General features: G+C 41.2%; 1 protein-coding gene across 12 annotated transcripts in view; it reads left to right on the top strand.

The window, feature by feature from the left end:
- Window positions 1–13077, top strand: part of PTPRT (protein tyrosine phosphatase receptor type T) — a 1067282-nt gene that overhangs the window by 664992 nt on the left and 389213 nt on the right. For all 12 annotated transcript variants that reach the window (XM_047746505.1, XM_047746499.1, XM_047746504.1 and 9 more), the window contains exon 9: window positions 8139–8248. In XM_047746505.1, coding sequence (XP_047602461.1) covers window positions 8139–8248 — 110 coding nt within the window. The remainder of the gene's footprint in view (window positions 1–8138; window positions 8249–13077) is intronic.

Genomic DNA, 13077 nt, shown 5'->3' with positions numbered 1-13077 from the left:
GATACTAAATACCCTTTTATACTGATAAATTTTACCACTTATGGGACATGGAAAAATTATTGGCAAACTATAAACCAAAACTTCACTCACCCCCCTACACACAAAGCTTATAAAATTTCACAGCAAATGGAGAAATAGAATCAGTAGTTTAATAAACTTTTCCAGCAAAGAAAACACCAGTTTGGAATGGTCTTACAAGTACAGGCACTCAAGGCAGTGGTATCTCCAGTTTTACATATGTACCTTCAAAGAACAAAAAAAGAAGTAACACTTGACTCTTCATTTTATGACTTTAGTGTGATCTCAATATCAAAACCAGACAAGCTTATTATAAGAAAAAGAAAAATTAAATGCATATACTCCAAACAAAATATTAGCAGACAATCCATTGCTGTATACACTAGGAAAATATTAATTTATTTTAGAAAATCAATATTGATTCAACATTAGTAGATCCATTAATGTAATTCACTACATTAACTCAGAGAGGGACAAAAATGTATCATTACTATAATAGGAACAAAAAAACATCAGTTAAAGCTCAGCATGATTTAAAAAGAAAATATCCTTGTTTACCAGGAATAAAAAGGACCTTTTTATCCTGATAAAGGGACACTAAGAAACCTGCAAACATCATAGTTGAGGATGAAATAATAAAATCATTTTCTTTAACATTGGAAAGCACACAGATACTTACCATTATCTCCACTAAATATCATATTGATGGCTCCGGTTGAAGACAGGAAAATTAAATAGAGTTAAAAGATTGGAAAAGAACAAAACTATTATCAACTGTGATGCTATGACCATTTACATAGATAACCCAAAGAAATTTGTACACAAATTATTAGAATTAGGAAGAGAATGCAACATGCTTGACAAAAGTTGGCATTTAAAAGCCAATTGCTTTTCTAATCACCCAGTAAGTATGTGGTATGTTTTTAAAGATAGTATTTACAATAGCCATAAAAATATAGGGTATTTAGGAATGAACCTAACATAAGATTTCAGGATGTAGAGTATATAGAAGTGTTGTATAAAGAACTGAATGAGATTTAAAAAAAAAAAAACCTAAATGAGAGATATGCCATGTTTATGGGTGGGAAAACTCAATATTATCAAGACATGATATAGAAAGCCCTAAATTATTCCCATTTGATCGATAGTTCATGCCATTCCAATACAGAAACAAGACATTAAAAAAAATGTACAAGGTCATCCTAAAATGTATATGCCAGAGACAAGGCAAGAATAGCTAAGAGAGGGACACCTGGGTGGCTCAGTTGGTTAAGTGTCTGCCTTCAGATCAGGTCATGATCTTGGGGTCCTGGGTTCAAGCCCCACATGCAGCTCCCTGCTCAGCGGGGAGCCTGCTTCTCCCTCTGCCTGCTATTCCCCCTGCTTATGCTCAGTCTCTCTCTCTCTGACAAATAAATAAATAAAATCTTAAAAAAGAAAGAATAGGCAAGAGAGTTCTGAACCTGAAGTGCAAAGTTACAGGCCTTGCTCCACCACATATCAAGACTCCTAAATCTTTGTTTCTTAGGAAGATGTGGTATTGATAGTGGGATAGTCTAATAGAACAAGTGAACAAAACAGAACCTAGAAATAGACCCATATGTGTGTGGAAATGTGATGGAAGGCAAAGGTAGCATGGAGATCAGTTGAGTAAATAAATTTTTCTTTTTCATCAAGTGGTGGTAGGATAGGGAAAAGACTTGAAATTGGATCCCTGACTCACACCATACATGAAAACACAATTACAAATGAGTCAAAGACATTTTACAAAAGTCATAATTTTAAAATTATTTGAAGATAATTTAAGAAAATATTCTTATGACCTAAGAGAAAGTATTTCTTAAGTAATATTTTTTTGTTGGAGTTTATTATTTTTGCTTAGGTTTATCTAACCCTGGGATAATGATTCAAATGCAAGTAGTTGAATTAGGAAGTGGTCTGGTAATGAAGAATGGTAATGGATGGAAGGAAGCCAATATTAGTGTGTTATCAAGAAAATTACCTTGTCAATAACTGTGTTTTAGAATCATGCCACTCCAAGTGTGATCCAGAAACCAGCAGTGACTTATGAAATCTTCCTGCTCCATGACAAGATAATTATAGAAACAGAGATTAAGTATTTTAAAAGGAGGAGTTTGCATTTTTCCCATGTTTTTTTTTAAAGATTTTATTTATTTGAGAGAGAATGAGTGAGAGAGAGCATGAGAGAGGAGAAGGTCAGAGGGAGAAGCAGACTCCCCAAGGAGCTGGGAGCCCAATGCGGGACTCGATCCCAGAAGCCCAGGATCATGACCTGAGCTGACGGCAGTTGTTCAACCAACTGAGCCACCCAGGCGCCCCAACATTTTTCCATGTTTTAAAATTTCACCTTTACTTTTTAATTTTGCTTTCCTCTTTTTGGTTTTGTATTTTATGATAATAATGGTTCTCATTGGGCTCTCCAGCCCACCACCACCACCACAATACAATAGTCACTTTTATTGGAGGTAGTTTGAAAAGTAAATATAGAATATGTCATGTAGTTAACCCAACCAAACAGTGAGGAGACTAGGATACTCATCCATTAACTTCTTATCATTCATTGCTTGAAGGATGTTTTAGGGGCATTAACTCTCTGAGACTTCATGCTTACCCTGCATAGAAACCAAGTTTGCTTTCACAGCCTTCAGGTAGAGTAACAGATGTTTTGGAGTAAGCACTAGTGTATGGGCAGGACACCAATAGCATGTGCTACTGAGTCTATTGGTTTTTTTCCCAGCTTTATCAAGGTATACTTGATAAATAAAATTGTATATATTTAAGATGTACAACAGCATGATTTATCATACATATACATTGTGAAATGATTACTGAAATCAAGTTACTAAGTCTTTCTCTTTCCTTCTCTAGAAAAGATCTGATAAATTTGACTTCATTGAAATAAAAATTGCTCTTTATCCAAAGGTAGCATAAAAAGAAAAGGAAAACACACGAAGTGAGAGAAGATTTTTATAGCACACATAGCCAATAAAAGGATCAGTAGCAAGAATGAATATACAAAGAACACCTACAAATAAATAAGAAAAGGATAGTAATGTTCAATAAACAAAGATGTTTATTTAGTAAACCTCTTTAGTAAATAAAGCTAAAAGGAAATCATTAAAACCAAATAAAACCTCAATGAAGTGTGAGTTCATGCTCACTAGATGGTCTAGAATTTTAAAATCTGACAATACTAAGTGTTTGTAAGGATTTAGAGAAGTGGGAACTTTCAGAATATTGAGGGAGTATAAATTGTTATCCCCACTTTGGAAAACAATTTGACTTTATTCAGTAAAGCTGAAGAAGTTTATACCCTTAGTCTACCTATCCTATTCCCAGGTACACCTAAATGAAATCTATAAATATTCAACTGAATGTCCAAAAATATTCATAGGTGCTGTGTTTTAAGTTAGCTCTTCTGAGAAGTCATCCTATCATCCATCGATAGCACATCTCACCATCTACTGAATGAAAAATAAGACTATATTCATAAAGTGAATAAAATAAAACACATGCATCAACACAGATGAATCTCAAACAATGTCGAGTGACAAATGCAAATCATATAATGGTTTGTATGTATGTATAAGAATGTATGAGAATGTATGTATGTATAAGAAAGCCAGAAGAAACAAAATGATGTCTTAGGATTATGTATATATTTATAACTCCAAATAAAGAGAATGATTAACATAAAATTCAGGTTAGTTACATAATTGAGTGGTTTTGGTTTTTGTTTTTGGATGGGGGAGAGAGAAGTCAGCAGTATCGGATACACAGGGTGCTTCAGTGAAACAGTGATATTTTATTCCTTAGAGGGAATAGTGGGTACATGTGTGTTCACTTCATAATTATTTTATGAACTATATACCATTTATTCCATGTATTTTTGTCTTATGACAGATTTCACAAGAGAAGCTTTTTAATAGAGGCGAAAGTAATATGAACAAAAGCAATAAAGTCCTAGGAATGCAATTTATAAGAAATTTTAAAAACAGATTTTTAAGGGAGGGACAAAAAAGAAACATTAATAGGTGAAGATTTAGGCAGCATTACTGGTGGGAGGACCCATTACAAAAAGACGTCATTTGCCCCTCAGAGAAGTAAAGAATACAACTGGAACAAAAGTTTGACTGGAACATTTTTGAAGTTTTGTAAAATTTTTCCAAAGCTCTTCTGGAAAAGCAAATGGATAGTGAGAGCCCAGGAAACTTCACAAAAGAATAATAAAAGAAAAGAGCTTTTTTCTGTCAACTATTCAAACGTGTTATATGAACACAGCAGAAAGATACTGTCAGAATAAGCGGCTGGGGCTCAGTGAATCAGAACAGGGAGCCACACAACACATGTCAGCTTATAAAATCATCGAACATGCTAGTAAAATGGCATTTTAAATCACTGGGGAAAGTTCCGACTGGTCAATTAATTGCCCTATGGAAACTGTAAAGAACGGTAGTTAGATTTCTACTTTGTGCAGTATATAAAATACATTCCAGATGGATTAATGAGTTAGGTTTAAAAGGAAGGTGGGGATAAATCCCATAGAAGAACATAGAGATGACCCTTCTTCTGACCTGGGGTGAGAAAGAGAATTTCCTCCAAACTGGAATTGGAGAACAGGTCGCCTGAGTGCTAGCAGCTTGATCGTCACACTCATGGCCTCCCCCGGATAGACCCTTGGGAAGACTGGTCTCTACATTTCTCCATCCAGCTCACTTTGTACCTCTTAAAGCTTCTCAAATTTCCTGACCATTGGTAGATGGTTTCACTCTGGCTTCTCAAGAAGATGGAGCCCTAAGGACACCTCAACATGTCTTCTCCAAAGCAGCTGCACATTTTCTTGTCTTCTCTTGCAAGAGGGAAGGTGCTTTCTTTCTACCCACCACCATTCCTGTCTTTTCAGGACAGAACCACTCCAGTCATTTCCTGTCTCTTTTCCACTCTTCTACCTCTTACTTCACTTTTGGATTTTTCCTGATCGCCTGCCATTCCGCCATAGCCTCTCCCGCCCATGGGGCATAGGGGCTACTGATGTGGCCCATAGTCCATCCCTGCTCTTCTTGCATCCCTGCCCCTCGTGGCCCAAATCGCTGACTTGTGTGGGCACAGTCCCTCACCTTTGGCTCTCTCCTCCATCCACACAAGGAGGGCTGTGAGGCCAGCTTTCCCCTTCAGTTATTCTTGTGTAATTCACAGGTAACCTTGAAGACAATACATTCAGTGGGCAAATTGAAGCTCACAGTTTCCATGACTATCCAGTCACATCCATTACTGTGAACCAGTCCCTTCTAGATCCCCCTTCAACTACGTCCATGACAGCCCTCATTCTTGGTTCAAAGGTTCCTCTCTGAATCATGGCTTCTCTGTTTCTCAGTTTCTTCGTTTCCTTTTGATTGTTAAGATTGTAGTTCCTCTTGGCTTAGTCCTGGACCTGCTTTTTGGTTCCCTTCTAAGCAGTCACCCAATCTCATCTGTCCAACTGCTACTTAGTGTTGCCATTTAGGTGTTCTACACACACCTCAAACAAAGCATCACAAAACCCACCAGTTTCCTTTCCAAAACTAGCCCTCCTCTAAGGCTCCCTTTCTATGAACAGCACTCTGACCGCTCTAAAAACAGACAGGCTGGCTTTTTTCTTGACATAGCGCTTCCCTGTTTCACCCTTATCCATCACCACCAAATCACATTCGCTAAGCAGCTGCAAATCTCCGGCACCATCTGCTGCTTTTCTGTACCACCATCACCCCGTTGACGAATTACCGTCCTTTCTTTCCAGGATGGCCTTGCTTCTTCCACTGTTGCCCTCACAAAGTGACTCACCACATTCCAACACCTACCCCCCACACTTTCACCCTAGAAACTTTTACTAATCCATTGTCTTTTATCTTCCACTTAGCATCCTGACTTACCAGACTAGATTTTCTCTGCTTGTTATAATTCTCCCAATACTTTGTGCGCTTACCTCAAAGTCCTGATGTTTGTGACAAGGATGAATAGATAAGGGAAAGCAATTAGAGATCTGACAACTTAGAAGCTTCTAGATACCTTAAAGAGTCAAGAAGCAAGTGAAAAACTGACAAAAATATTTGTAATCCATGCAAAAAAAATCTTGTATCTTTAAAAACAGATTATAATTACAAACCCATAAGACAACGATGGACAAAAATGAAGAACCATAGAGGAAAATGAGAACAGGGTATAAAGAGCATGTTCATAAAAGAATCAATGCAAATGGCCAATTAAACTGAAAAAAAAAAAAAACCTGCACTCTCCAGTTTTCAAAAAAGGATACACACACATACACTTAATTTTTTAAATAGTGTTGGCAAGGATTGGGAATAGTCATGTTCTTCTTTTGGGGAGCTCAGAATGGTACAAACTCTTTGGAAGGCAATCTGACAAGACATGTCAAAAGCCTTAAAAATAAAATAGTTCATCTACTTTGGCCCAATAAATTAATTTCCAAGAATTTCTCTTAGGGAGATCAGCAGAGTTTCATGAAAATACTTATTTATAAGAATTCTCATTGCAGTGTTACTTATAGTCATAAAAAATTTGAACCAATTTTAATGCCCAATAATAATGGTGACTATAATGGGGCATTAAAATGCATGGCCCCAAAGAACATTTAAGGATTTTTTTTTTTTAAATCTGTGTTTCGTTCAGTGATAAAAGAAGGTCACAACAGACTATGGCTGTAGGAGTTTAATTTTTCAAAATATGTATATGCATAGGCATAAAAATACTGGAAAAATATCTCCAGTTATGGGGATTGTGAGTGATTTTGTTCTTTTCGTTTTTTACCCTATCTGTATATTCTTAATATTCAACAAATTCTGCGTATCATGTCCATAATGAGAAAAACTAAATATATTTTAATTTAACAATAGGGAACTGATTGCAACATATGGCCAAGGCTATATCGAGAGAGGCGTAGCGTGATGATTAAGAGTATATGCTTTGAAGCTCACAGACAGGTGTTCAGTTCCCTCTTTACAACTTAAGAGTCAGATGACCTTGAGCAAGTTATTTAATTCTCTTAGCCTCAGTTCCCTTATCAGCACAAACGAGATAATACATACTGGGCAGAGCTGTTTTGTGGATTAGATGAAATAATGTATGTAAAATTCTGATCAAAGAGTAAGTGCTTAGTAAAAGTGCCTGCTTTTATAATGCCAAAATATAAATAGATCCAGTAACAATTTACATGTATTCATGATTCCCTAGGGGGTTATAACTGGAAGTTTGGAGAATCATTTATTTTATGGTTCAGTATCTTCCAGACTGTCATAATGATGCCGGAATCCAGCAGGGGGATGCTGCCAGGAAAACTGACCTGGGTTCAGAAACAGCCTAGGAAAGGATTTGCTCATTAGGGCACAATGCTGGCATGGGTCATTTATTCATCTCCTCACCCAACCAGCAAGTGGTTATTAAGCTTCTACCATGTGGCAGGCAATGGGGACTCAGCAGTGAGACAAACTAGCTGCCTTCTTGGAATGAGACAGACTTCTCATAATTGGACTGAGGTTTCAAGACGCATAGATCCTGCTGGATTCAGGAATTAGGAACCTGAGGAATAGTTGGAGACCCCTGCCTATAGTTGGAGACAACTTGGCAAGGTCAAGAAAATGGTAGTGAAGCTCACTTTGCATACCTCAGTTACTAATCTTAAGGCAAGAGTCTGATTCTAGAATCCCACCCGCCAGGAGTGCTGGCGCCTACTAATGTCCTCCCTGTGCTGGTCAGTTTAATTCAAGGTCAGACTTGCTCAGTCTGCAAGATAAAAGACCATTGACGACCCAGGAGAGGGGTTAGCAAACTCTGGCCCATGGGTCAACAGCAGTCTAGTGTTTTGTTTTTTAAATAAAGTTTTATTGGCACACAGCCACACCCATTTATTTCTGGATTGTCTGTGGCTATTTTTGTGCTAAAACACAAAGCTGAGCAATTGTGACAAAGACTGTATGCCCACGAAGCCCAAAGTATTCATTATCTGATTCTTCATAGGAAAGCTTGGCCAACTGCTGTTCTAGGTCAACGGGGCTGGGAAACGGGATGGAAGACGACATCAGGTTCCTAACTTTTCCCTTCTGTAGTTCCAGGAGCTGTTCCCCTAGAATCCATCCAAGGAGGGCCCTTTGAGGAGAAGATCTACATCCAGTGGAAGCCTCCCAACGAGACTAACGGAGTCATCACACTCTATGAGGTAGGAAGACCCTTTTGCTGTATCACTTGGCTTGGCTTTGTTCAGTTTGTGTCAGTTTGAAGTGGGGTGCATGCCTCCTGCATGCGAACTCCATTGAGGGCTTGAAGGTGAGTGAGAGACACAACTCAACAATGTAGTGGGAAGGAGACAAAAGGGCATACAGCCGAGCTGCTTGACAGCCCCAGTGACAAAGAAAACTGGACACACCGCACACTGCAGTCATGACTGATGTCTTGAGAGGGTAGTCGGCACCCGGGGAGGCAGACTGTCCCGGCATAGCCAAGGAGACCCCTGCCTGGACAACAGTAGGACAGTTCAGTTTGTCTGGAAAACCACAGTGCTCCCCTGATACTCATCCTACACCTGCCAGCTTCTGGGCTTCCAGGAGAATCCCAATGTCAGTCTCTGCCCTGGGGCTATGTGATTCCTGAGCCCTCATATCACTGCAGCCACAGCGTATTTTATTGCTGCTCCGGTGATGGTGTCAGAAAGCACCCTCCCAGCATCAGCAGGGCCTTATCCTATCAGAGCGGGAACAGAACCCCCTCCGGCAGGAAGGCATCCATCAAGCCAACACCACGTGGCTTCCTGAAAACTTTCCAACTTAGAACAAAGTGTGTAGAAGTCCACTGCAAAACAGACACAAGCAACAAACCTTCAATAAGGCAGATTGGGCTGAATGCTGGTACTGAGATGGGGTCAAAGTTGACTCTCCTCCCTTCCCCCGCCCTGCCCCTGCATATCTGGAGACCCCCAGAGACTGTAGCAAGGGCTGTGGTGGAGAGCTCAGCAGTGCAGAGGTGCAGAGGTGCAGAGGGAAGAGTGTGGAAGCCAGAGCTGCAGGGATGGAGCCCAGCATGCACAGTCTCACGTGACCTCGGCAGTTCTTCCCCTCTCCAGGCTGGCTTCCTCCTCTGCAAAATGGAAGTGGTGATGGCTGCTTCTGGGCTCCGCTGGAGGGTCTGAGGTGGGCAAGGTTCCCAGCACCCCTGGGCTGAAATGCACTGCAGACACCGAGGGCTCATGCGGGAAGGCAGTGAGAGGACCTGAGGTGCACTGAGAGTGAGCTGGGAAAAAACATCCCCACATGAGGGAGGAAAGTCAAAGAGCAGTGGTGAGGGAGAAACAGGTGAATTTGATGGACACAGGAGCTCTCTAGAGAGACCTGGAAGGACCCCAGAGCTCTCTGAGAAAGGAGAATGCCATCCACCATGTATGGTGCTAAAGAAAACACCTCCGGAAGATGCCTTAGCTCACCACATCCAGGATTCTCCTAAAGAAGAGCTGCCTAAGGCTCCATCTTGGGCCACATGGTTGGGAGAAGCTTCCTTCCTGGGGAACTTGCTAGAGGAGGGGAGGGGCCATATCGACTTTGCCCAGAATGTGCTCAGTAGTACCTCACCAGGGAATAGCGGGTCCTCACCTAAAACAAAGCCCCATCATTTCAAAGCAACCTGTCATTCTTTGTGATACCACCCCCCCATACAAGTGAAATAGACACCCATGGTGTGTGGCAACCAGCTCTTTGTAAAGCAGAGGGAAGGGACCCAGAACTTTGGGAGTTAAGTAACTTGGTACTATTACATAAATGGCTCTCTGTGCCAGATATTCAAGACTTCTGGAATTCACAGGCCAGTAACACTTCAAAAGGTTTGGAGGACCAACATACAGTTCTTTACCATTTTTTATTAATATCATTTCATAAAAGACATCATTTCAAAAATACAGAAAGGACATAATTTAAGAATAAAAGGCAGTCCTTCAAATTGCATAAATTTAGCCTTATGAATAACTCATGAGTCTCCTTATTTTCTCTCTTTCTGCCTTGAATTGAGGACAACTTTGTCCTGAAAAGGCCCTAGTCCTTGTGCCTAGCTGCACTTGGAAACCACTGGGCTCGGTCATGTGGAAGGAAGAGTCCTATCCCTGCACAGACCGTCTTCTTCCTCGGGAGCTGCGTACTTCTTCCTCTAATGGGATGTACGCTGGGCTGGGTTGGGAAAGCAGCTCATGCCGGTCTAGGAGAAGAAGAGAGGCATAGATGGAGAGAGAGCAAGAGAGTAATCCCAGCCGTGGGTGGCACGCCCTGTTTGAGCAGTAGTTCCTCATCGTTGAGGACTCATTGTACGGCACACTCTCTGGAGCTCTGAGCACCACGGTGGGCGTAGATTGGCACAGGGCACCCTTTTTCTCACTTGCATGTGAGCCCTGAATCTTGTGCAGTTTCTAAGACCAGTCACTGGGGATGCTGGCATTTCTGCGATGGGTTGTCCCGGACAAAGCTCTTGCAGGACACCTTCAGGTAGCTTTTTGGCTGCTCTTTGGGCTGTGATTACAGAGAGCCAGGGATGGAAGGCTGTAGCTGTGTGACTTGTTTGTGAGCTCTGGAGGTCACCTTTCGGGAGTATGCTATGATTCTTGGATGTTGTCGTAAAGGGAGCCAAAGAGGTCATGGGCTGAGGTCATTGTATTTTGACCGTAAACATGGCAGGGCGCCTGGGTGGCTCAGTGGGTTAAAGCCTCTGCCTTCAGCTCAGGTCATGATCTCAGGGTCCTGGGATCGAGCCCTGCATCGGGCTCTCTGCTCAGTGGGGAGCTTGCTTTCTCCTCTTTCTCTCTACCTGCCTCTCTGCCTACTTGTGATCTGTCAAATAAATAAATAAAATATTTTTTTAAAAAAAGCATGCCTGTGACCATGTGCTTCACAAGTTAGTGGAGCCTCAGAAAGTAAGAATGCTGGCTTTTGAAGTCCAATAACCTAGTTCTGAACACTAGCTCTGCTCCTTGCGTGCTATGTAACCGTGGGCACATCAAGTAGCCTCTCATTTACACTGATCTGTAAATATCTATTTATGTTTAATGCTGTGTTTGGCATTTAAAAAATAGCATCAGTAAACATTAGCTCTCACAGTACATAATGATAAGGAAGTTGAATGTTGGAAAGGTCAAGTGTGGAGAACAAGGTCACAGAGCTGAGGTGGCAAATTTGTGGGTCCTGAATTCAAGTGTGGATGCCTTACCACTTACTCAGTGTGGCCCATGGACTGGCAGCATTACCTGGTTAGAAATATAGCATCTCAGGCGCCACCAGACCTCCTAAATCAGAGTCTCCATGTGAACGAGATTCCCGGATGGTTCATATGGGCATGAACGTTGGCTCAGTAGTGCTCTAGACCACATCACTGCTTAGAAAATTTCAGCAGTTGGGGCGCCTGAGTGGCTCAGTGGGTTAAATCCTCTGCCTTCAGCTCAGGTCAAGATCTCAGGGTCCTGGGGTCGAGTCCCACATTGGGCTCTCTGCTCAGTGGGAAGCCTGCTTCTCTCTCTCTCTGCCTGCCTCTCTGCCTACTTGTGATCTCTCTCTCAGTCAAATAAATAAATAAAATCTTTAAAAAAAATTTCAGCAGGGGCGCCTGGGTGGCTCAGTGGGTTAAGCCGCTGCCTTCGGCTCAGGTCATGATCTCAGGGTCCTGGGATCGAGTCCCACATCGGGCTCTCTGCTCAGCAGGAAGCCTGCTTCCCTCTCTCTCTCTGCCTGCCTCTCCGTCTACTTGTGATCTCTCTCTGTCAAATAAATAAAATCTTTAAAAAAAAAAAATTTCAGCAATTGATATGAGACTATGTCCTCCTGAGTAGAGAAACAGGGAGTCCCTTCCACGCTGGGTTCAACCCATTCCTGCCCCAGCTCACAAGCAGGAGACCTTGCTTTTAAAGACATTTATAACAGAGTATGTGTTTATGAGGCAATTTCCAAATTTAATTAGATGAAACCAATTTGATTTTTAAAATTAGGTTCTGGTTGTAATTTCTAGAGAGGAACCCATAAATTACAAATCACCCTCTTCTGGTCTCAAACAGTATATTTTGTGACAAAGAAAAATAGGCTAACACAAATAGAAGAGAAATCAATCTAGGATTCTCTGTACCGTCCTATATATAATCTTGGACTTGGCAAAGTGAAAAGTCAAGAAGAAGGGCAGTGGATGTAGTGAAGGAGGGTTGTGACTATGTAAATATTATATATATTATTCAGTATAGTAGGTTCAAGTAAATTTTAAAAATTCAATTTCCTTCCCTATGAGTCTAAGTCACAACCTCTGTGTCCATCCTTAGACAGTTCTGCCAAACCTGAGTGGCTTTGGTTATGTCTCATTCTCTCTCTGGGCTTACATCCCCTCTTTGTAATATGATGGTGTCAGATCATTCCAGGCCTCAACTGAGTAAGAATGAAGAGAAAAATAAATCCATGTCATATCCATAAAATCACAGGTTAATACCTCATTTTGGAGTTGCTCTGCTATTGAAACTTTGCCTGTAGCCAGAGTCTTTGAACACAAAAGCAGTGATGACACTTGAAGAATAACAGCTAGGGCAAAGGCCCTGGGGTAGGAATGACTTTGACAAGTTTAACAAACACGAAGAAGGTCAGGGTGACTATAGCTTCAGGAGCCATGGAGGATGATGATGAGATCACGTGGGAAATGTGTGGGCAGGGTCAGGTTGTGCAGGAATTCTAGTGTTTGTGCTTTATCCTGAGAAATATAGAAAGCCCTAGGAGAATTTTAAGTAGAGGAATGAAAGAATCAGATTTATATTCTTTAAAAGATCACCTGGCTTTTGTGTGGCTAATGGGCTGTGGGTACACAGGCATCTTGGAGACATCTGGAAAAGGTGCCAGAGGCAAGGACATTTCCATCTCCTATGATACTGCAAGGAGGGCTCAGCTCCTTATGGGAAGATCTTGTACCCAGATGGAAGACACAAGAACTTTGTCACATCTGCCTCTTCCCTGCTGCTAACCTGGTCTTTGATGCCCTTTTTTTCAGTCA

The sequence above is a fragment of the Lutra lutra genome, chromosome 9 (assembly GCF_902655055.1).
Source record: "Lutra lutra chromosome 9, mLutLut1.2, whole genome shotgun sequence".
Classification (NCBI taxonomy): Eukaryota; Metazoa; Chordata; class Mammalia; order Carnivora; family Mustelidae; genus Lutra; species Lutra lutra.
This window is presented reverse-complemented; position numbering and strand designations above follow the sequence as displayed.